At 48.7% G+C, this 24,975-nt stretch overlaps 1 protein-coding gene and 1 pseudogene across 6 annotated transcripts in view; both read left to right on the top strand.

Moving 5' to 3' along the window:
* The first annotated feature begins 155 nt into the window (after window positions 1-155).
* Window positions 156-24,975, top strand: part of LOC119372247 (zinc finger protein 37) — a 69,006-nt gene continuing 44,186 nt past the window's right edge. For 2 of the 6 annotated variants that reach the window (XR_007417743.1, XM_037642721.2), the window contains exons 1-2: window positions 5,453-6,163; window positions 9,686-9,841. Coding sequence is in view for 5 of the 6 variants with exons in the window: in XM_037642721.2 (XP_037498649.2) it covers window positions 5,557-6,163; window positions 9,686-9,841 (763 nt within the window). In the remaining variant the exon portion in view is untranslated. Of the gene's footprint in view, window positions 771-1,027; window positions 2,041-5,452; window positions 6,164-9,685; window positions 9,842-24,975 lie in introns of those variants that run through there. The other 4 variants (XM_049419744.1, XM_049419743.1, XM_049419742.1 and 1 more) reach the window with 4 other exon arrangements.
* LOC125760085 (uncharacterized) lies at window positions 2,301-5,024 on the top strand (annotated as a pseudogene).

Raw genomic sequence — 24,975 nt, 5'->3', positions numbered from 1 at the left:
ACGATAGCTTCCGCGGCGCCGCCACAGTAGTGCGCGCCGCCGCGGAACACACAGATTACCGTGTTAGTCTTTTCTCTGTTCATATTCTTGGTTTGAAAGCTGTCAATATTTCTGTTAGAAAGCCAAGGTAGTAGTCTGACCACTTGCTCGTTAAGCATTTCGATGGTTTCTTTTTAATCTGAGTTTCCAGCTTCGTTTAGCATCCACCAGGTAGAGGCAGTAGAGGTCATCGTCATCGTCGACAGACGCCTGTCTGCGGCGGCTGTTGTGGAACGCGCCCACGCGCTGCACGAAATTGGGCTGGACGAAATGGGCTGCACGAAATTGTCCGCGCCAGTCACGTTACTCACGGCGTTCTCTTCTTAATGTAAATCGTGTGCCTTATATATACAAAATGGTCTCAGCCAGTTCTTTCTGAACAATGAGCGCCGCAACTGGTGCAAGTGCGTCGTCTGCCGCTGCTGCTAAACGAGCTGCCCGAGCAGAGGCTCAACGCCGCCGACGCCAGAATCCAGAGGTGCGCGCCGCCGAAGCAGAAGCTAGGCGCCGTCGCCGAGAAGACCCCGGAGTGCGCGCCGCCGAAGCTCAAGCTCATCGCCGCCGCCGAGAGGACCCAGAAGTGCGCAGCGCTGAAGCAGAAACTCGTCGTCGCCGCCGAGAAGACCCTGGCGTTCGAGCCGCCGAAGCAGACGCTCATCGCCGCCGCCGAGAGGACCCTACTGTTCGCACTGCTGAGGCCGAAGCCAAACGCAAAACAAGGCTCGCAAACAGTGAGGATACATGTCTATCTCAATTTGTTTGCCTCAATTTATCGCAAAATCAAAACGCCTAAACAGCTGATCGTCGGTTATTGTGTGTGTGTGTGTACGATGAGCTTTATAGCCACCCTAGATGAGCATACGAGATAAGACGACGTCGTCTCAAAATCAAAAAGAGCACACTCCGTTTATTAACGTCGGCGATCGCACGCGCTGATGAGGCCAGGAACGAGTGGACCCATTCGTTTCACTTTGTGCAGGCCTGCGGTCTGCGGTGGAGCTCAGTGGAGCTGCCGTCACAGAACACCTACACAAAATGGTGCCACCCGTGCCAGTACTAATCAAAATGGCGTCAAAACATATGCGCCTGCCGATTACCTCAGCTCTGCATACCTCCACCGCCTTTTGTCAGCGAATCGATGACCGAGAAACGCTCCTTTCGCAGATGTTTCAAGGATGTTTCGCGCGATGCTGAGAAGTTGTGGCCGCCCGGCCCAAAAACGGAACACAGAAAAACCGTGCGGAGCGGGCGTGCAGATTGACCGCGACAGTGCCGGCGCATCTTCCGAAACTCAACTGGACCAGCGTGGCCTTGTCGGCCTTGTCGGAAAGGCTAGTGTCGCCTCGCCTTCCCTTCGTATACCACGGAGGAAGGATGCATTAGACGGTTGACTCACTCGCGGCGACAGTGACTTCATACAGCTTCGCCTGTCAACCAGCTTCGCAGAGTGGAATGGCTGGCAAAGTTCCTCCACGGCGGATGCACACCTCCTTGATATTGCGGCGTCCGTCCGCCTACAAAAAGCGCCGTAGGAGTGGTGTATTATGATGCATTAGAGTGGAACCCCTGGCTCTTTTTATGTAATGGCCGTCGGTATGCGTTTCGTAAAGCGTTTCGCAAACCGAGTCAGATCGAGTCCCGGCGGCAAGGCGCTGCAGCGTTGGCGCAGTCGAGAGTTGTGTGTGACAAACACGCTGGCAATTATGGGTCGACCGCGCATTGAGAGAACGCCGGAGGAGCAGCTCACTTACGAAGAACGGCGACGAGAGCAGAGGCGGGAGTGTAGCCGTCGGTACCGCACAAGACCCGAGGTCCGTGAACGAGATGCTCTACGCAAGCTATTAGCGAGAGCAACACACAAGAGAATGCCGGGAGCCCGTGAGCGAGACGCGCAGCGAAAACGAATGGCGCGAGCGGATGCTTCGCAGCGTGAAGCGGAAAACGCAGCCAGGAGACGCAAACGCCGGGAGACGAAGCAAAAAGAGCTGAGGACAATGCTGTGTAGGTTTTGTCAGTGTGTGTGTGTGTGTGTGTGTAGCGGATGATTCCGTCAATGACACTCTAAATAAGTTCGTGGGCGCTATATCAAGTTAGCACTTGGTATAAGATCGGCCATTTTAGGGGCGAAGCTCCTTATGTCGTGGGTCTGTCTATCCTCCGTTTGTTGTAGTAGACACCTCTAGTTCGTGAAGTGCTCACTAGATGGCATTGGTGGCGCTCGCACCATATATATATATATATATATATATATATATATATATATATATATATATATATATATATATATGTAATTCCATATAATATCGCTAGATGGTGCTAGTTTTAGTATAGTTGATGACTAAACCTAAGAAATAGCGCTGTATGGCTCGCTTGCTAAAGTACGAGCCAAGTCGACCGGGAAAAAGACACAAACGCAAAAGCTGGTGGGACGAGGAAGTTAAAGAGGGCCATAGTAAAACGTCAGGAAGCCTCCAAGGAACACAGATACGCTAAGCAGAGGGGTGAACCGGAAGATGATGTCGAAAGAAGATGGGATAACTTCTTAAGCTGTAGAAGGGAAGCATCCCATCTTATCAATGAAAACATTAGAAGAAAGGGGGCCTTGTGGCTGGCAGAAGTAAACAAGAAGGATAGAAAGGCAGCTGTAAAGTTCTGGTACCATCTCAACTCCCTAAGTAACAAGACAAGCCTAGAGCAGAGGTTTATAACTACAGCTCAAGATGTCAGGTTAGAAGGGGATGAGGCAATAGAATACATAAGAACAATGATGACAGAAAAATTTTAAAAAACAAGGAAGCGCCACATGCACCCTAACAGACAAGGATAGAGCAAGTAGCGCAGTGGCTCCACTTGGAAAACGAGAGTGGAAAAGGGCAGAGAAGAGAGTTCCTAGTAGCACATCAACAGGCCCTGACGGCACCCCAATTGTGCTCATAAAGGAATTGGGTCCAAAGTCTAAGCAAACATTAAGAGAGGCAGCGAGCAAAACAATAATGGATGGTGAAGTCCCCGATGGGTGGAAACTAAGCAGGACGAGCATGATCTTTAAAGGAAAGAGGGACAAAGCAGACATAAACAACTACTGCCCTATAACAATGACATCAGTGGTTTACAGGCTGGTGATATGCAAATTACAAAGGAAAGACTGAAGGCATGGGTAGAGGATGAGGGGGTGCTGGAGGAACTGCAAAACGGGTTCCGGAAACAAAGGAGGTTGGAGGACAATCTGTTCTCATTGACGCAGTGCATTGAAATTGCAGAAAAAGAACACAGACCCCTGTGGCTGGCATTTCTGGATGTCAAGGGAGCCTACGATAGTGTGATTCAAGAGGACTTGTGGGAAGTACTGGACACACTAGATGTGGAAGATGGAATAACTAATCTCTTAAAGGATATTTATAATGGTAACAAGGTATTTATAAAATGGGAAAAGCAGGTATCCAAGCCTATAGAGATACGAGGGCTTAGATAGGGGTGTCCCCTGTCACCCTTGTTATTTATGCTGTACCTAAGAGGATTAGAAGCCATATTAGAAGGGAGTGGACTTGGCTTCAGCCTTTCTTTTGTCAAGCAAGGAAAACGCATTGAACAGTCATTACCAGCATTGATGTATGCAGATGATATAGTATTAATGGCCGACAATAAGGAGGATTTGCAGGGATTGATAGCCATCTGCGGTAATGAGTGAGATGGGTTAAATTTGAAGTGCAGTAAGGAAAAATCGGCAGTCATGATTTTTAATGATAACCAAGGCAGTGAGCATAGGATACAGGAGGGCACACTAAAAATAGTAGATAAATACGAATATCTTGGCGTATGGATAAGCAACGGGGCTGAGTATCTAAGGGAGCACGAAAGGTGCGTGTCGACTAAAGGTAACAGGAATGCAGCTGTAATGAAAAATGGGGCACTGTGGAATTAAAATAGGTATGATGTTGTGAGAGGCATCTGGAAAGGGGTCATGGTTCCTGGTCTGATGTTCGGCAATGCGGTCTTGTGTATGGGATCAGAGATTCAAGCAAGATTAGAAGTTAAGCAACGTGGCATAGGTAGGCTGGCTTTGGGAGCACACGAGAATACACCAAATCAGGGTGTACAAGGTGACATGAGATGGACATCATTTGAGGGCAGGGAGGCTAGCAGCAAGATAAAATTTGAGGAGCGATTGAGAGAAATGGGGGAGGAGCGTTGGGCTAGGAAAGATTTCAGCTACTTGTACATGAGGAATGTCGATACAAAATGGAGGAAGCGGACCAGAAAATTGACAAGTAAATACTTAGAAAACGGCAGGAGACTGAAATAAAGGGAACTATCGGTTAAGAAGAAGGTGAAAGAAACTGAGAGGGACATGTGGAAAATAGGGATGAGTATGAAATCGGCACTGGAGACCTACCGAACTTTCAAGCAGGAAATTGCGAAGGAAAAGATCTACGATAATTCTCGGGGTAGTTCTCTGCTGTTTGAGGCCAGGACGCGAGTATATTGCGGACCAAGACGTACCGAGCCAAATACGAAGGAATAGACACGCTATGTAATACGTGCGGAGAGGAGGAGGAAACGGCTGAACACTTGATACTTGTCTGTAAAGGGCTTCACCCTACAGTTCAAGAAAATGGTGCAGAATTGTTTTTAGGGACAGTGAAGGTAAAATAGACTTTAAGCGGGTAGAAATAACCAGGAGGAGGTTATCTGATTGGTGGCTACAATCAAGGCGCGAGTGAAAATTTCTTCACCTACATAGTGCTAGTATTTAACTGTATTACGGCTAGGTGGCGTGAGCCGCCCCCGCTCTAAAGGGTACAGCCTTATCCATCCGCCCATAATATGAAGAATGATCCCTAGATGGCGCGTGTTAGCGCGCCAAAATTACGCCAAGAGGCTCCCTCTTGGCGCGCTTTCTCTTTCGCTCGGAGTCGCCGGATGAAAGACAAGGCTGCGGAACGGAGGGCACGGAAGGCGGCGGCAGCGCGCGCTCGCAGACATAATCCTGAGGTGAGAGCCCGCGAGGCCGAAGCTGCTTGACATGCTGCACGGCTGCGGCGAGAAGACCCCGCCGTTCGAGTCCGCGGGGCCAAAGCTGCAAGGCTGCGGCGCGAATCGCATCTTCAAAATGTGAAGGACCGTGAAGCGGCGAGAAAGCGCGCGTACCGGCAGGCTGAGCCCGAGGCTGTGCGAGCACGTGAAGTGGCTGCAAAACGCATCAGGCGGGCTCTGCCCGAAGGCGCCGACGCGCGCTTCCAGCGGGATTTCGGCCATAGTTGTGGTGTGTGCGACAGATTGTGGTTCTCAAACAATCTAGTCACAAAGCGTTACACGGAAGATTTACGGTTTAGCGATATCCTCCGGAGCTTCGCCCCACTCATCATCATTCACCACGTGGATATGCTGTGATATTTTTAGGGGCGAAGATAGGGTGTGGGTCGTACCCTCTGTAGTAGTATGTATGTAGCCAGCTCTAGTTTGATGAATTGCTCACTAGATGGCGTTTCATGTATTTCTTAGAGTTGCTGTTTAAAGATGACTGATGGCGCTTGTATAATGCAAATGGCGCATGTCATTGGACATGCGACATGCGTTCGCTTTTGGCGCGCTTTCTATCTCGCTCGGAGTGGCCGGATGGAGGCAGACAAGGCTGCGGAGCGGCGAGCGCGCAAGGCGGCGGCAGCGCGCGCTCGCAGACAGAATCCGGCCGTGCGAGAACGAGAGGCCGAAGCGTGTCGTCAGGCTGCTCGGCGACGCCGGGAAAACCCCGCAGTGCTAGAACGAGAGGCCGAATCGGCACGGCGGCGTCGCGAAGATCCAGCCGTTCGAGAACGAGAGGCCGAAGCGGCACGGCGGCGTCGCGAAGATCCAGCCGTTCGAGAACGAGAGGCCGAAGCGGCACGGCGGCGTCGCGAAGATCCAGCCGTTCGAGAACGAGAGGCCGAAGCGGCACGGCGGCGTCGCGAAGATCCAGCCGTTCGAGAACGGGAGGCTGAAGCGGCACGGCGGCGTCGCGAAGAGGATCTCCAAAACGTCAGGGATCGGGAAGCGGCGAGAAAACGCGCGTATCAGCAGGCAGACCCCGATGTTGTGAGAGCTCGTGAAGTGTCTGCAAAACGCATCAGGCGAGCTCAGCCCGAAGGTATGCCGACGCGCGGTTTAAGCGAGACTTTAAGGCCCGAACACACGTACGCGTTGCAGCGCGTCAACGCGTGACTTGACGCGGCGCCAGGCCCTCTCCATATGGGGAGAGAGGGCGCGCGGCTACGCGAAGCAGCGCGCCCTCCCTCTCCATAGGGAGAGAGCGCGGCGCCGCGTCACAAAGTCACGCGTTGACGCGCTGCAACGCGTACTTGTGTTCGGGCCTCATTCGGACACAGTTGCAGTGCGTGCGACAGATTATGGTTCTCCAACAATCTCGTAACGGTGTCCGGACTGCACTTTCACGCTTTACGGATAATTTCCTCCGGAGCTTCGCCCCACTCATCATCATTCACCCCGTGAATATGTCTTTTTTTTAAATTTTTTATTTTTTTTTAATTTAACGCCTTCTGCACATCAAAAGCATTATGGTTACCATGTGGTGTCTTTTTCACAAATACGCTATGTAACCGCCTTCACAGAATGGAATGGCACCTACTTTTTTTGCTTCCTATAATTTCGACATTCCTTTTTCTTTCTGTGCAGCCACTCGAGCCAGATTTAATTTTTATAACCAATAATGCTGCATGAGAACATTGCACCGAGTGGTCTCTTTCACCAATGACAACAAAGAAAATTTGTGCAGTGAAAATTTGTGAAAATTTTGTACAGCGGTTGCTCATTGTTTCAATCTGATATATTCTTAAAGGGACTGACAACCAATTTTTAGGGCATCTGTTTTCTTTAGCATAACAAAAAGCTAACTGGTCAGAGTGTCTAGTCACACAATGGTAACATATGGAAAACACCGTGAAACATTTTAAATCAGAATTTTTCTATCTGCAGCGAATATGAAGTCTTGTACACACTTGACAACACATGCTGCAAACGGTGAGCGCGAGAGTGGCTCGACATGGGCCACTGGCGGCCGTGAAGGCAGCGCCACTTCTCACCGTGCAATTCCTTTTACCTCGTAGGGATAGATAAGAGAGAGTAGGGATACAGAGCGGGGATAGATAATAATATATATACTCTAACTTTGAGGACCAATTATGGCGTGCATGACAGCATCAGACTACAAACAGAAAAGTGACCGACTTCATAATCCAGCTTCAAGGCTCTTCCGCTAGGCTGCGCGACATCTCGGTTTTTGTTGCATTTAAGTATGATTGAGAAATATAAATCTTACTCACAACGCGAGAAGGATGCTGGAACCTGTCACTATATTTCACAGTCTTTTCATTTCTGCCAGGATCTAACCCCCTGTTCTGGCCATTTGTCGGTCCCTTTAAAGGGATACTAAAGGCAAATATTAAAGGGCCATTGACATAAAATTTCAATATCATAATGTGCCCTTCATTCGACTTCTTGGTATGCATATAGGTCTTGGCCAAATTTGAATGGCGTCTGTCACCTGGAAATTATTTTATTTTAAGGGCAAACAGTGTACGGAAGCTCAGCACGCTGCGACATTGACATTACTGTGACGTGTTTGGTGTGGCGCATACCATCCTGAGTGACGATGTATAAGTAGCAATGACGTCGATGATCTGAGTGTTTTTATCGTGGCGCTGACGCCTGGAAGCACTCTCACTCCCAGTGGCTGTCCCCACTCCTCATGCATGATCTTCGTCGCGCCACTTCTTATGGCTTGTCATGTGCTTGTCACTCAGCATGTTGGTGAACCGTTGTGCGCCGCACTCGTGTTCTTCGAAGCGCGGAAAAAGCAAAAACAGTGCGTTGTTTCGTTACACATACCGTACATGCTAACATGACCACAAGCTATCAAAGTGCATAGACAAATATCATAGCTAACAAGGAACATGCAGATAGCATTAGTAGAGAATTTTAGTTCGTCCCTAGACTGCTTTGTGTTGGCGTAATACCAGATTATCGTAGGTGTAGACATGATAGGGTGGATAGGTGGTGCCATCTGGCGGCACATAGAAGGACCTGTCAAGCACAGAATTTTTATTGTAGAAACCTAGTGTATTCTACTTCTCTCCTGGTGTACATTCGCGGCAGCAGCGTAATTCCGAATGCGTTGCCTTGTTGGAACCTTTTTTCATTATGGCCATTTGGCGAAAACATAGACGATGTATCTATCGTTGTGGTTGTCCAAAGCGTCGCAACTTGTCCATATCATAGTATGGTAACCCGACATTCCATAAATCCCTTTACATATACCGGAATGACGTACACACTGAAATTATCTAATGCAATATAGAGCATGGCGCAAGTGTGCCTCATGCACCTCCCCATTGCTGCTTGGGACGACGTCCATTTCTGAATCACTGCTTTGCAAAGTGTCGATGCTTAAATCATTTGAGAAGTCTCAAATTTGGCGATTGCCAATTACAGAATGTTGCCTTCACCACTTGTCAACACTGTTGACGGCGAAGATGGCTATTCTGGTGACATCTGGCAGACGAAATGTCATCTGAACTTGACGCCACTTCTTTCTGTTTAATGCGATTAGCTGGGGTGCTGTCAGAAAGTGGCCACGAGACAGCGCCGCCAGTGCTACAAATTGGTGAGCTTTCCACCCGTTTTAATATGTGCGCGATACTGGTCATTTTAATCAATAAAACGGATAGTTATTCGTCCCTCTGTAGCATACTGAGTCGTGAATTGCTACCAGGGGGTCGACAACTACTCGAGGACTAAAAAATATTGGCATGCATAAATTTGATGTCAGTGCTCCTTTAAGTCAACAGGGATTGTTCATATAGCGTTCCAGAAACCTCGTAGTACTTTTTTTCATGCCACAGTAATGTTTAGTTTCAAAGAAAGTCACGTATAAGTGGTCCGCATACCATTAGCGCCATTCAAACCGCCTGCCTCCGACAAGGGGGCTTGTGACGTAGCATTTGCCATGCCCGCTCTTTACGGTGACACCCAGCGCAGTGGAGCAAAACCCGGCAAAAACGGAACTTTTGGACCAGCGATGTCATTCTCAAGGTTAACGTTGAAAAGGTCATTTTTCCATGAATCAAAAAAAAAAATCCACAACTTACATTTTATTCTGTCTTGTAATGCAATGAAATGTTTTTTTTTTTTTTTTGCCGTGGGTAGTTTGAGTACTTGTGATTAATTGCACTGAGGCCTTTCTATTGCATTGGGCTTATTACAGATTACATCGGGCTTATTACCAGTGGAGCAAATCATGACCTTGTATTCTCGATAACTAAAGCCCTGCTGTTTGCACGACATCCTCAAGCACTGACCTTTCATTCTGAAATGGTTGTTTGCCTTTAGTGTCCCTTTAAAACTGGCACTGTTAGGACCCTAACTGTAGTGAGAATTTTAGTTCGTTAGATGATCGCTTAATGGGTAAGACCTGACAATATTATAATTTAAAACTTTGTGGTACAGGTTTATGGCACTCATGCTATATTGACCGCCGAACTACTATCCACACCTATACTTGGTTTTACCATAATAGTCGTGCCATACAGCAGTCATACCTTGCCATAGGTGGAGAAATAAATTTATTTTTTATGCTTGTAAAAATTGTCTGCAGTAGCTGGTCCAGATGTGCTCCTGAGGAGGTGTCCCTGCGGTCAAGTGCTCAACACGAATGACACAAGCCAGTTGCCAGCATGGGAAGTGCGGAGAGACGTGTCCATCCAGTGCGGCTTACAACGGATGCCCCCTTTGCCTCTCCCAATGGAGATTAGTAAGTACCGTGTAGTGCGGGTTTTGCAAGCTTGCGAACAGGGCTCATGCAATGGAGGTGAGCACAAGAGAATGGAGGAAGTAATGCAAAGAAGCTCAAGTTGCTTGTAGAGTGCCTTTCTAGGTAGTATTGGTCCAGTGGAGTGCACTTATTCTGTGAAGCATGTATTGGTTGACGTACCAAGACATTAACTCCATGTGTCAAAGCCCATCAACGTGTCCATGCACAACTTACGTTCACGTCGGTCTCACTGCAAACAGCAGCAGACACATAGCAAGGCAGTGTCATGTGTGGAACCCCCAAGCTCGCATGCCACACCAGTGACTTATGCAGAAAATTTGTTGGCACCACCGAAGGCATGGCAACGATGCCCGCAAATGCCCTTCACCCTGTGATTACATGGGAAGGCAATAAGAACTGGCACTGCAGGTGAGCAACGTGGTGGGTTTATCACAGGAGGCTGGTCACCTTCTTCATCTTTATTCTTCTTTCTAACCAACCAAAATATTGGCTCATAATTATTTGTGGAGACTGCTGCTGAGGTAATTACCGTGTGGGTATCATCAACAGAATGTCATTCGTCCAGTATATCTTGCCTTCAAGTGGTTGACAATAACACCATTGCAGCCTATGGATATCGCCAATTGCCGCTAGCTTTAGGCATCAACAAGGGATTCTGCTGGATTTTGATGGTGGCTGGTGTAAAATTCACTGTCTTGGATGCAGACTTCCTTCGAGGCTTGGGTCACCTCACATTGATGCATGCTACAAGATCCTCCAAGAGTGCATGGCAAGTGGGTGTACAAACCTTGACACCACTCATTGAGCTCAATATTAGTACAACTGTCTGGGAATCAGTGCTTTGCTCATGTCCTGCACGAGTTTCCAGACTTAACAAAGCAGCTGCAGGCAGACATTGTGGCGAACCACACTGTATAGCATGACAGGGCCACCCCCTGCCCACATGTCCATGGTCTTCCTGGTCTTCCCTGGAAAAGCTGAAAGTTGCCTGGCAAAAACTCTACCATATGTGGGAACAAGAGATCATGAGGCACTCATCAAGTGTTTGCGCATCTCCAGTCCATGTGGTCTGAAAGTCGACATCAGCAGACTGGAGCCCATAAAGGTACTATCGCAAGCATTAAGCTGGGTGACAACACAAGGCATCTGGTACTGCAAATTCATAACATAACTATGAGCCTGGACAATGCCATCATTTTTTGTAAGGTAGACATAGTGTTAGCATGTCAAGTATTGCACCGTGTCTGAGGTTGTTCAAGTTCTTTCAGGCGCTGTTCTGCCTCCGGAACACGTGTTTACCAGGGATTCATGGATGCCATCTCACACAGCTACAACTTCCCTATTGTTACCTTAACAACGTATTAATTGCAAGTAGCATGCCAGAGAACCATGGAAAGCACCTGCACATTAATTTCCAGCACTTTGGTGATCATTGACATGGTTGTTCACATGACCAAATTCGAACTTGGATTGCTGGACTTGTTTTTGGAGACATGATTTCTAGCTCTGGAGTTTGCCTTCACTCTAACAAGGTGTAAGCAGTGCAGAGACTTCTGCAACCAAGTGCTAAGCGCCAGCTCCAGGAATTCTTCAGCTCAGTGAATTCCTATCGCCAGTTTGTTTCTCGCTGAGTTCAAATCTTGCAATTTGTCCACAACGTGCTGGCTGCCTCATAAAACTGCCTGGATGATCTTGCGAAACTTCTGCTTGCCTGCAGACAAGCAGAATTTTTCGCAAGATCAAGGATGCCATGGCAATGGCGCCACTCCTTGCAGCACTCGTAGGCCCGGTACCCCATGGTGTGCGATGGCTGGTGCTTCTGGTACGGCTGATGGGGCTCTTGCAGGAACTTCTAGGTGGAATCTGTCGCACAACGTCATTCTTGCTTTGCAAGCTAATTTATCACGAGGACTGCTACAGCAGCTTTGGGAAATAATAACCAGCCATTCGGAATTCTCCTTTCTCTCATTGATAATTTCTCCAAGCAGTCAGTGCCTCTCACGCCAATTCAAGGAACCTCCTTGCTTTATTCGGAAAACCTGTCGATGTGTCCTGTGCTGCCTTTGAAGCAGTATTGAGCTGGCTGCTGCGCTCTCTCTTCATGTGCACCTCTCGATGTCATCGCATGGCATTGTGGAGGAGGAAGTGACTAGGACTGCCAGTCCTGCATGTATGTTTGTTATTGCTTGGGTAACGCACATTAGGGTGAAATTCGTGAAGGCCCACTCCTGAACGTGTGAGCTGGTGTTGCAGGTGATCTGCCCCACCACATTGGCAACAAAGTGGCCTGTTAATATCTGAGGTGCTCAGGTGTGCTGTACATTCGATTTCCTGGTGACTTGTCATGGACCCTCATACTTGTATGTTGTGTAGTGAAGCGTTCCTACACAGTAATGGGTCGTCCTCTCGAGTGCCTTCTGGTGGGTCGTCCTCTTCTTTGAGAGCATGCCTCTCTTGCAGAGAGTCAGCCCCACTTTGACTGTCGCTGTCGTGCACCATTGCCGAGTGCCCGCTAATAAACGTCTTGACAATTCGGTGGAGGTGCTGTGCCCTTTAAACAACTACGGTCCGCATTTGATGCCCTTGGAGCTTCGATCCCGTACCATGCCTGCTACCATGACTCAAGACGCCGCCCTGCAAACGCCCCCTCTTTGCACCGACGCTATGTCCAGGTGTCCCCCGCATCCGCGACCCTCCTGTCTTCACCGGCGCGGATGGCACCGACGTCAAAGACTGGCTCGCGATTTACGAGCGTGTGAGCATCCCCAATAAATGGGACGAGGCAGGCAAACTGAGCAACCTCGTTTTCAACCTCGCGGGTGTGTCAAGCATATGGTACAACAACCACGCATCCGATTTCGCTACGTGGTCCGCTCTCAAGACCGCCATCATCGACGTGTTTGGCCGTCCTGCCGTTCGCAAGCTGCAAGCCGAACAGCATTTATGTGAACGAGCACAGCAGTCCAGCGAGTCTTTCACGAGCTACATTGGAAACGTGCTCGACTTGTGCAAAAAAGCCAACGCGACCATGTCTGAAGCCGACAAGATCCGGAACGTCATGAAAGGCATCGACGACGATGCCTTCACCATGCTACTCGCCAAAAACTCGCACTGTGGCAGAGGTCATCACACTGTGCCAAAGCTACGAGGAGCTGCGCCGGCAGCGGCTGATGATGCGTCGACCTCCATCACGCGACGCCGATCTCGCTGGCTTGTCGGCCATGTCGGACCACTCCGTCTTACTCGCCGAGATCAAGTCGCTCGTGCGCGAGGAAATTGCCCGCCAGTTCTTTCTACTGGCCTTCTCTCACCCGCAGCACGTTGAACAGCCATCGACCACACTGCTGCCTCCCCTACGCCGGGCTATTGAGCAGGGAATCGCGGAGGTCATGCTGGAATACCACCAGCCCCCTCCAGCGCCTGCGCCGCTCAGTTACGCGCAAGTTGCAACCACGCCGCCCCCAGCGCTCCCTGTGGTGCCCCCGCTAACATACGCCGGAGCCGTCGTCAGGCCTCAGGCCTTCGAAGCGAGTGTGCCGGCTGCGTACGCCGACATCATCCACACGCCCCGACTGCAGCCCACCATGCAGTCTTCATATCAGCAGCCGCCCCGCCCCTCGTGTCCTGCGACGTGGATGGCACCTAGCCCGGCAAACCAATGGCGCACATCCGACAACCGCCCGATCTGCTTTGCGTGCGGTTGCGCTGCTCATGTGGCCCGCTATTGCAATCGCGTGCAGCCGCCTCGAGTCGGATCAGCCGCCCGTATTACGACCCGCCGCCGCCTATGTCACTGACGTCACGCCCAGGTCCATCTACCCGTCGTTCACCGTCCCCACGACGCCGCTCACTGTCACCGATGTGGCCTCGTTTGGTCGATCGAGACCAGGAAAACTAGTCGCAATCCAAGAGGCAAGGGCTGCAACGCTATCGAATTGCCAAAGCCCTCAGCAAAGCCCATCAACCGTAGTAGACGTGTTTGTAGATGGTATGCCCACATCGGCCCTTGTAGACACTGGAGCTGCCGTATCCGTTATGGATGCTAAATTTAGCCGACTACTACGAAAAGTGACGACGCCACTTTCCGGGCTCTCCCTCCGTACAACCAGCGCCCAAAGTATTCACCCGACAGCGGTGTGCACAGCCCGTGTCATCATTCAGGACGCTCTGTACGCTGCCGAATTCATCATAATTTCTTCATGCTCTCACGACGTCATCCTGGGATGGGATTTTCTCGCCCGTCACGCCGCCGTAATTCGTTGAGCACCAGCCGAAATAGAGCTCTCACCATTCTCAGATTTGACGCCGGTGGACAGTTCACCAGCTGCGACCAAGGTACTCGTCAAAGACGACACCACAGTTCCTGCAAACTCGTCAACGGCTGTGTCAGTCTACTGCACCGGTGTCGCCGATGCCGTTGCACTCCTTTCTCCATCTGACCGCGTTTTTACTAGGAAAGGCTTGTTGGTGCCATTTGCGACCATGCAAGTCATTCAGGGCGACACCGATATTTTTGTTACGAACCCATCCCCGTACATTGTTAGGTTGGTGCGAGGGGAATGTCTCGGCAGAGCGGAAGCCCTCGAAGACGCACAAGTTATGGACGCACTGGGTGACACGGACTGCGCCAGCTCCCATTCGCTCAGTGCTGTTTCCACATCTGATATGTCACCTGCTGATGTATTTGGTTCCTCGATTGCTGACAACCTTACGTTGGTCAAGCGTTCCCAGCTTCTATGCCTGTTGGAAGAATTTCGTTCTTCGTTGTCAAGACGTTTATTATCGGGCACTCGGCGATGGCACACGACAGCGACAGTCAAAGCGGGGCTGACTCTCTGCATGAGCGGTGTGCTCTCAGAGAAGAGGACGACCCCTTAGAAGGCGCTCGAGAGAACGACCCATTACTGAGTAGGAACGCTTCGCTACAATCGCCCCGGGTACGAAGAGGGAGCCGCCTGGCGACCTAGCAGCTTGTCACTATGAGCGGATCATGGTAGGGCTTCAGGCGCGCCACGTTGACAATGTCGCGCCCTCAACGGCACATGTCCGAAGATGGGTCGATGGGTTCGATCAGGTAGTTGAGCGGGGATGTGCGTCCAACGACACGGTAGGGGCCTTCGTATTTTGGCAGTAGTTTGGAAGAGAGGCCAGTTGCAGTGGTAGGGACCGAGAGCCATACGAGCACTCCAGGAAGGAACGTGGGCGCAGAACTGGTGGTGTCACCGTGAATGCTTTTCTGCCGCTCTTGGTTATGCGTAGGAAAGGTCTTGGAGAGCTCACGACACTCCTCAGCAAGTCTGGCTGTGGCAGAAATAGGCGCAAAGTCAGATCGATCCGGCTTGTATGGAAGGATTGTGTCGATTGTGTGCGACGGGTGCCTGCCACACAATAAGAAAAATGGTGAGAAACCAGTAGTGCTCTGAGGGGCGGTATTGTAGGCGTACCTGACGAAGGGCAGAATGACATCCCAATATGTGTGGTCGGTGGCGACCTACATCGAGAGCACGTTGCCGAGCGTGCGGTTAAAGCGTTCGGTGAGGCCGTTCGTCTGCGGGTGGTAAGCAGTAGTTTTGCGGTGAACAACGTTGCGCTCTTTGAGAATGGCTTCGACAACTTCCGACAAGAAGACACGGCCTCGATCACTGAGCAGCGCCTGGGGTGGACCGTGACGCGGCATGAATCGGTGGAGCAGGATGGAGGCCACATTGCGCGCTGTAGCCACAGGGAGGGTGGCAGTTTCAGCGTATCGCGTGATGTGGTCCTACAGCTACGATGGCCCAACTGTTACCAGCGGACGTAAGAGGAAGTGGCCCATACAAATCGATGCCAACGCGCCCAAACGGTCGGTCAGGGCAAGGTAGAGGTTGCAGACCTGTCGGCGACAGGTGCGTTGAAGTTTTGTGGCGCTGACAATCGATGCAGGAGCAAACGAACTTCTGCACGTAGCGGTACATCCCTTGCCAAAAGTACCGTTGGCGAATGTGGTGATAGGTTTTCGATACCCCAGAGTGTGCACACTGCGGATCAGAGTGGAACGACTCGCATATGCCAGAACGCAGACTGCGGGGTTTTACTAGTAACCACTGGCGGCCGTCGCTGTTGTAATTGCGTCGGTGGAGCAGGTCGTCACGAACGGCGAAATGGGGAGCTTGACGACGCAACGCGCAAGTGGATGGTGTGACCGATGGATCAGTCAGCAAGTCTATCAGTGAGGCAAACCATTTATCCTTGCGCTGTTTGGTAGCGATGGTGTGAATGTTGATGGAAGAAACGACAAAGTGAGACGCTGAGCTGTGGGCATTGTCGTCAGGCAAGGGAGAGCGTGACAGGGCGTCGGCGTCAGCATGCTGTGGTGCGATCTTGTACGCGTTACAAAATAAACACGGAGGTGTGGCAGTACATCCAGCCGCACGTGACCGCACGCGATTGGTCAATGCAGAGCCGTGGCGTCTGTCGCGGTTCAAATGGGCCATTCGCGTGCGGCTGGATGTAATGCCACGCCTCCGTGTTTATTTTGTAACGCGTACAAGATCGCACCACTGGTGTCCATTGTGGTACAGCACGCGGATGTCGTAGTCTTGCAGGCGAAGTGCCCAACGGGCGAGACAGCCTGAGGGATCCTTCAATGACGACAACCAGCAAAGTGCATGATGGTCGGTGACAACATCAAATGGGCGACCATACAAATAAGGTCGGAACTTCGTAAGGGCCCAGATGATTGCCAGGCATCCTTTCTCCATGACGGTGTAGTTGGTCTTGGCTTTAGTAAGCGTACGACTTGCATATGCGACGACATATTCCGGGAACCCAAGTTTGCGCTGCGCAAGGACAGCACTGAGGCCAACACTGCTGGCGTCCGTGTGTACCTCTGTAGGGGCCGTAGGGTCGTAGTGGCGTAGAATGGGAGGAGACGTCAACAAACGACGGAGCTTTGCGAAAGCGTCGTCGCACTCTGACGACCACGAATTTAGGGGCCCGTTACTTCCAAGGAGCTTCGTCAGCGGTGATATGATAGTCGCGAAGTAAGTTTTGGATGAAGCGCCGAAAGTAGGAGCATAGTCCTACGAAACTGCGCAGTTCTTTGACGGACGTATGCTTGGAGGACTCTGTCACGGCCCGAAGCTTGGCTGGATCAGGGAGGATGCTGTCCTTGGACACGACGTATCCTAGTATCGTCAGCTGCCGTGCTGCAAATCGGCACTTCTTTAGCTTCACTTGTAGCCTGGCGTCGCTCAAACACGTCAAAACCTGCCGCAGGCGTTGAAGATGCGTTGAGAAGTCCGGGGCGAAAACGCCGACATCGTCGAGGTAGCACAGGCACGTGCGGCATTTCAAGTTGCGCAGAACGGTATCCATCATGCGCTGAAAGGTCGTGGGTGCATTGCACAGCCCAAACGGCATGACGTTGAATTCGTACAAGCCGTCGGGTGTGACAAACGCTGTCTTCGGTCGAGCGTCATCAGCCATGGGGACTTGCCAGTACCCTGAGCGCAAATTGAGAGATGAAAAGAATTCTGCTCCTTTCAAGCTGTCAATGGTGTCGTCTATTCGAGGTAGGGGATAAACATCCTTACGGATGATCTTATTGAGTCGTCGGTAGTCCACACAGAACCGCACAGAACCATCCTTCTTCGCAACGAGAATGATAGGAGACGCCCACGGGCTGTTTGAGGGTCGAATAACATCGCGGCGAAGCATGTCTTCGACTTGCTCGTTAATTACACGACGCTCTGTTGGCGACACGCGATATGGACGTTGCCGCAGTGGTGGTTGGGCGCCAGTGTCGATGCGATGCGTGACAGCAGACGTGCGGCCGAGAGAAGTTTGCGCGACATCGAACGAAGAACGAAATTCTTCCAACAGTTGTTAAATTTGTTGCTTGGTTTTCAGATTGGTGTGGCAGTGCATAAAGAGTAGAGGCAAACAACACCTTGGAAATGATTCAGAGCTTGTTAATATATGGCATACTGATGCTTCAGCTCGTGTCGGCACCACTAGTTGTACATTTTCACGCAATCGCATTAATCTGCTTCATCACACGAGGACCTGAAGATAGGGGAGGTTGTGGCAATCTTCAGTTCAATTCAGTTTTATTACCTTGTCAAAATTATTACAAGATCACAAATCTACAGGGCAACATTGATTCACTTAGGTCCGACATTGATTCATTTACCTATGTCGACCTATATCGCCAAGTTTGCTTGCATGCAAAATAATGGAGCGTGTAATTTTCACCCATCTGGTGAACATACTGAAAGGTAATAGCTTCTTTTCTAATTTTATTTATTTATTTGAAATACTGCAAGCCATTATTTGACTCAAGCGGATGAGCTTCATGTACAGAGTAAAGTGTATATACAAACAATGCAAGAGATGAACACAGGAAACAAAACATGCACTAAAAAAAATAAGAAAAATGGCATGAAAATAATTTTACAGATGTGGCCATCAAACGGAAGGAACAAAATGTGAAAATAGTAGGAACAAGATAAGCAGAAACAATAAAGAACTAAGAACGCTAGATGTTCAAAGCATGACACTGCATTTCACTGACAAAATCATCGGAGTTAAATATGCTATATGGCAAAAAATTCCAATCTGCGACCGTGCGAGGGAAGAGTGGTGGGAAGAGCCGAGTCCGCCAGACATGCATTCGGGGACTTCCTGAGGACACAAACGGGGCGCTAGCGCCCTGCAGCTCCTGGGATGGTCGCCCTTACAGGTTCAAAACCAGTGGAAGCATTTCCCCATACTTCCAACTCCCCCTTCCTCGCCTTCCTCTCCCCTGGTACCACCCGTGAGGCTAGAGACTTCTTTGACTAGTTAAATGGTGCTCCTTTCCATCAACAAACGAAACACAATCTTTTGGAAGCCTGTGGCTTCCGACATTCCATTTTTGTCGCCGCTTTGTCTGCGTAAGCAGCACTGCCTTTTTTCGTCTGGTCCAGCGTATCTTCTGTATTGAAATTGTTCTCGAGGAGGTGAAGGCTTGCGCTGCATTCTGTAGCCCTGTAGCCCTTGCCACGACTTCGGAGTGCCTCTTGTTCTCTCCCTCCCCCCCCCTTTCTTTTTTTTTTTTGCTCATATCCAAGCCCATGAAAAGCAATAAGATAAAAAGGTCAGTGTTCCTGTTTCCACATAGGCATGATTTTAACCATTTAAATGTAAACATTTCGACAGAAGTCTGTCTGGCTGGGTGGAAGAATTAAGAAGTTGAAATACCTCCAGCCACAAATTCTTGGAGGAAACCCGACGTTTCGAGACCGGCTTGGTCTCTTCTTCAGGGATGGCTGTGCTGATCAGGGAGGCTTCGTCGCAGCTTGTTTTTGGCTCCGCCTTTCTCTTTCCCTCACGTTCCGGAGGCCGTGCACATAGATAGGAGGCATTGTTCCGAGGGACCGGTTCACATTCGCAGGTGTGTTCTGGATGTGCCACGCCTCCTTCCCAGATTCCTTTCCGTTTCTATGATGGAAGCGCCCTCGAAGCCAATTTTGTGTCTTCACCACGGAACTTATCGCTTGAAATGTTCATTTTCTTCTGGTTTGGCCCAAACACCTTGGTTCTTCCACACGTAATAACCGTAATGAAAATCAGAAAGGGAAAGCGCTGCCCACCTGGTCTTGTTGCTTAAGGGTTGCGATCGAGCAGGTCTTTACCAACTCATCCGACATGTGAGCCTCCAAGCTTACGGCGAGCTTTCATGGGCAGACGTCGAGATGAAATAATGAAATGAAAAAAACTAAGTACAGGCTTTCCTGCAAGGTTTCTTTTTTGTCTTTTTCAAATCAAAAACTCGTTCACAGACTGCTTTCTGCCATCAAATTGCGTCACCCCTCCTCATTTTTATCTGTGTATCGGTACCTTCCCCACGACATTTTCCCCGATCAGCATGCGAAGGATGGGGTTGACTATGAGTAATGAGGTCCCCGAAGTAATTTTTGAGAAGGCTTCATGGTATGGGGGTCTTCACATGAGGACGGAGGTGTCATGTGTCAACTCACTGTCGCTCACCAAATTAATGTTTGCGTTCCTAGTTTGCATACAAAGTCGCCTTCTGAGAAGTGCTTGCTGCAAACACCTGCACGGGACTTCAGCTCATTACTTATTCTAGGCTAGCTTTATCAGCCATGCGTCGTGATGTTCATTATCCTTGAAGTAAAACCTTAAATGTGAATTTCACCATGCGCATGTGCAGTGCACTAATTGTGTCACACAGCATCACCAAAAACATTGGTCACGCTTTACAAGTTCTTGTTGTTTCTAGATGCCAATGCAGATGAACTGGTTGTGAAACGAGGCTGATTGAAGGGGGAAACTCAAAGAAAAAAACGCGCTTGGGCCACAAGCTTCCCGTCTTTAGAGCAAGGTTCCGTGAAGCAAGGTGGCATCACATGATCGTGATGTCGTAGCATATCGACTGCAGCGCCCGTGTCTCCAGTGGTGGGCCTCATGCGCAATAGCTTTAAAGAGATACAGTAAGTAGAACTCCAATGGCAAATTGTCATATATTACGGTCACATTCATGCCATTATTACTGTGAACTGAGTTTTAACGAGTGGGAAAATTGCGAAAAAGTGAAGGATATATACATGTACTAACGGTCCTACACATTTCTCGTAGTTATCACAAACGCAGTCCGGCCGTGATTTGCCGAGAGCTATTCATATTGATATCTTTCTCATTCATTTTTTTTTGCTACTGCCAGTGAGCGCGGTGGTATTAACAGCAGCTAGGTGTAGTCTGACACTAGTGATGTTGACGTAGTTTATACGAGCGAGCCTTGCAGCGACTCTGCATCGGATTTTACACGTGTTCTGCCACTGTCCCGCAGAGAACTGAGGGGCTGCAGTGGTTTTGATCTTGTGGTACATTTCTCCTCACTGTACCCTCCGTCCTGCTTAGGATGCGTGCCGCATTCCACGGGCGGATTGAGTGGCCCTTCATGGCCCTGCTCTCACTGATCTGCCGTGGCTCTCCTCATGGCATGACGCCTCAGCTCGAGTTCTCCAAAAAAAAAAAACGCCAATAATAAAAACGAAAAATTAATTACGCGTGCACATAAACAGTATTTGGCAATCGGACGCCTCTGTCGTTTGGAGCCAGGCTTTGTACGCAGAAAGAGCTGCCGCCGCCGCGAGAGAACGGAGGTTCATTGCAGACTCCATGTTGAGATCTTCGCTGCGAGGTTCTAAGTCTGCAACCACATCTATCACGGCGATCATGAAAGCCGCGGCTTCACTGCACCACGGCCAAGCAGTGGCCAATTGCACGCGGGGTGACGTGTGATGGAGCTTTCTAATTCGCTGAGAGCAATCAGATGCGTAACGACATCGTTTCAGCACTGGGTCTGGGGCCAGAGAAATTGAGTAAGAGATACGTATTCGGTCTTCGCTTTATCTCCACTAATAACTTATCTTTTCACACCCAACCAAAACTGTACGCATTCTTCAGTGTCCCTGCTCTTTCCACCTCAACTTCACATTTCTCATTAGCGTACTTTTAAGGTTCCTAACTGACTGTGCGTATCGGACGCCCAAACTGGAAAGTTACACCAGAAAAAGATCTATACGCTCGTTTTACCCACTACCTTGGAAGAGAAGGCGGATCACGAACATCGACTTCACTGTCAGCTTCAGTGAGGCGGTAAGCTACAATGACACTTTTCTGGTAATAGAGCTCAAGATTTTGCGTTTGATGTTTCATGTAAACGGGTTGTGGGGGCTACATGAGATGCTATTGGCGTCATCTGGTCGATATAGACTCTGGATGAGGCACGAAACACGCACAAAAAAAAGGCTAATGTTTCAAATAACATTGTCATTTGAAATAACTGTCTTCTATCTCATATAGGGTCATTTCTGAAGGCGATTTGGCACCGCGATTCCAACAACATATATCTACCTCCAAAATGACTAAAATACGGACGACGATGTGAAATATAGTTTTGACTCACGGTTATGTATCAACACATGTTGACCACAGGGTTTCCCTCAAGAAGAAAATGCCTTAGACAAGTCATGCCTGTGTAGCTCATGACCGCACTTATTAAGAAAATAATAATGAAAAAAACATGCGATGAAGACAGGCATTCGTGGGCCACTGTTCGCTAGCGAGAGGTCCGCGAGCCGCAAGTTTGAAACCCCTGGTCTATAGTGCAGCCGACGGCAGAAATGTGTGACCAGAGCGCCACAGCTCCTTTCATAATGCACGTGCGCCATGTCAAATATAATTTTATATGCACGTGCGCCATGTCCTAAATAAAGAAGCAGCCACCACGTGCAAATGCCTTATACGAGACCTTAGGCAGCGTAGGCATTTTTTTGTCTTTTCCTTTCACACCAATGAAGAAACACATTGGAAGGGGCGAGGTTAACAGCGTGCTGAAGGAGTGAGATAAAAGATTCACTCACTCTTTTCGGCCGCTTTTTCGTCGAAGGCTTTTTTTATTATTTTTTTTGAGACAGTTCGCCCCTGCCATCACTCAGCGTTCATCACAGTATGTGATAACCTCTTCAATCGACCTTTATACGGAGCAGCCTTTAATAATTCATTCAACTTGCAATTCAGGGCACTAAAAGCACCGCGTGTTTATTGTCACTAGAAAAATTTTCCGGGGACTACGTGCGTTAGGCGGCAGTCACGTGGTATTTTTTAAAATTCACGCGTTTTAAAGAAAGGCTGGAAAATGATTAAGCAGGGGAATCATCTGAGCATGCATTAAAAATTCCTATGTTTCTGAACAAGCGCTACAACTTCGGCACTGAAGATCTTTCGCTAGAGTTACTATTTAAAAAGTTGATTAAGCAATCTTTATTAATTACCAAGCTTGGCAGACTGGAAAAAATATCCTGACGTGCTCTATATGGCTCAGAACAACACTGCGTCAATTCGAGATGCGTAGCACCTATGTTTTTTTTTTAATACTTGGTTCTTTTTAGTAGAAACACCCTGTATATGCGAGAACAGGGTTTGCTGGAACGTATTTTTGAACACATCATTAACACTGATAAAAAAAAAATGTAGGCATAGTATGCAGATTTGATTTATGCAATAAATAATTTTGAACAATACATTTCATGGTGATGTAGCCAAAAACGATAAGAATTGTTTACATGCCCACTTCGTCGTTCTCTTTTGTGTAGTTGTGTGTAATTTACGAACTTTTCGTGTAGAGCGAGACGACAACCGGCAAGGTCCATTTCTTCTTTCACTTTTTTTCTAACCGTGTCGACTTCTGGTGTGTCGTACAATGCATGGATGTGCAAGATGGCTTTAGTCCACTGTAGTGAACGTTCAGTCAAGAAATTGCTCATTCACTTGCCCTAAACAGCCAGATGGCTTTATTTTTTTGTACATAAATAATAATAATAATACTATATTAATAATCGCTATCATTACCATCATGAAGGGCGTGGAAATGTATTTGCCATGGGCGCCGTCCTATCTAGTTACGCCACTGGGGGAGATACAGTTTCAGCTACCGTTACCATTTGAAAGAAGACCTTTTCCATATCTGCTTTGTGGTCAGTTTTGACGGAGATTTAGCGTCAGGATTCGAGAAACATAGCTATATTGATCTCCAAAATGACTGAAATCTGGACGCCAATTCTGAAATATAGAGTTTTTGTTCGACGGTTATGTTTCATGACTTGGTGACTGGATGGGATGCCTCACGAATAGGATGCTTGAGGCCAGTCACGTCTCTGTAGCTCATGAACATGCTTATTAAGAAAATGAAAAAAGAAAGGGACGATGACAGTAATGTGCGGGCCTGGCCACTAGCGAAAGGTTTGCGGGCCATGACCCCTGCATGCATAAAGTGTTGCCAACTCTTGGGTCGCTACACATTAGACCATGTCACTTAACTCTGTTGCATAATTGTGGTCAACATTCACACTGCTCAGCGGACCCAATTCAAGAGGTAGTGCTTGGAAGCAGCTGCTACAGTGGTGTGCCTGGTTTCCATCTATTTTATTTTTGCCTACTCCCTCTGAAGCCTCCACAGTGTGCAACCAAAGCTGAAGCACACTGTTGCTGCACAACACAGAAATGCTCTGAATGTGGGTGTAAATATAGTTTTTATATTGTACTTTATTTCACCACTAGTGGCTTTTCCTACAATTCTAGGCCTAAAAGTCACGGTTTTTTAGGGGACCCATGTCAACTTTTAGCGTAGAGTGATGAGCAAATTCTCATAGAGGACACATTTCGTAGCGAGACCTAGGAAGTGTAGGACTGTTGTAAGAATACCATATTTTCTAGTATGTAAGACGCACCTTGTATAAGTCGGCACCATCACTTTTACAAGGTGTCAAATAAAAAATTGGCATATCAGCGACACTGTCATATAAGAAGCACTTATTTTAACTCGGTCACCATGTGACTTATCACAAAATGGTGTTCTTATCCATTTCGCAGCAGTTGCATAGCAAATCCTAGCACAAACAAATTTAGCCAACACTCCTTATAGGTTCAGGCAGCTGACATTTGTTACTCTTTATTCAAACTCATCGAATGCTTTGTCTTTCAACGCACAATTAAAGGGTTGAACCACTTCAGCCAGCAGCATCACTTTGTTACTCTCGTTGGCTTCTGAATCACTTCTCGACTGCATTTCTGTGTTGTACTCAGGTGCACACTTGATGAGGCCAGCTTTTCTGAAGCCGGCAGTTATATTAAAGATGGAAACTGCAGCTATGTAGTAGCTATGCATACTTTGCAGGAAGTATGGAGAATTTGGGCTTGTGAGTGTAAGATTATGAAACCAAACAGCGCTGGTAAATGACTAGGACACATTTTTGAAAAAAAAAAACAGCTCACAAGACGACGTAGACAAAAAAGAGAGGAAACACACGCAGTGCTGCTATGCTGCATGTCCCTCTCTTTTTTAAAGTCTAGGTCTTTTTGTGAACTGTTTTTCTTCAAAAATGAATAAGCACCAACTAGCCCAACTTGCCATTTTGTTACAGACCAGGACACAGGTCGTGTGTTCTCCTTCTGTGTCCTGGTTGTTTAGGTGCGCTGTTTAGTTTCATTCTGCAAGAAGCCATTGTGGTGTAGTGGACTGTGAGCTAATTATATTCATGATGGTTAGGGTAATAGTGCAGTGGAAG

Source organism: Rhipicephalus sanguineus, chromosome 10 (assembly GCF_013339695.2).
Source record: "Rhipicephalus sanguineus isolate Rsan-2018 chromosome 10, BIME_Rsan_1.4, whole genome shotgun sequence".
Classification (NCBI taxonomy): domain Eukaryota; kingdom Metazoa; phylum Arthropoda; class Arachnida; order Ixodida; family Ixodidae; genus Rhipicephalus; species Rhipicephalus sanguineus.
This window is presented reverse-complemented; position numbering and strand designations above follow the sequence as displayed.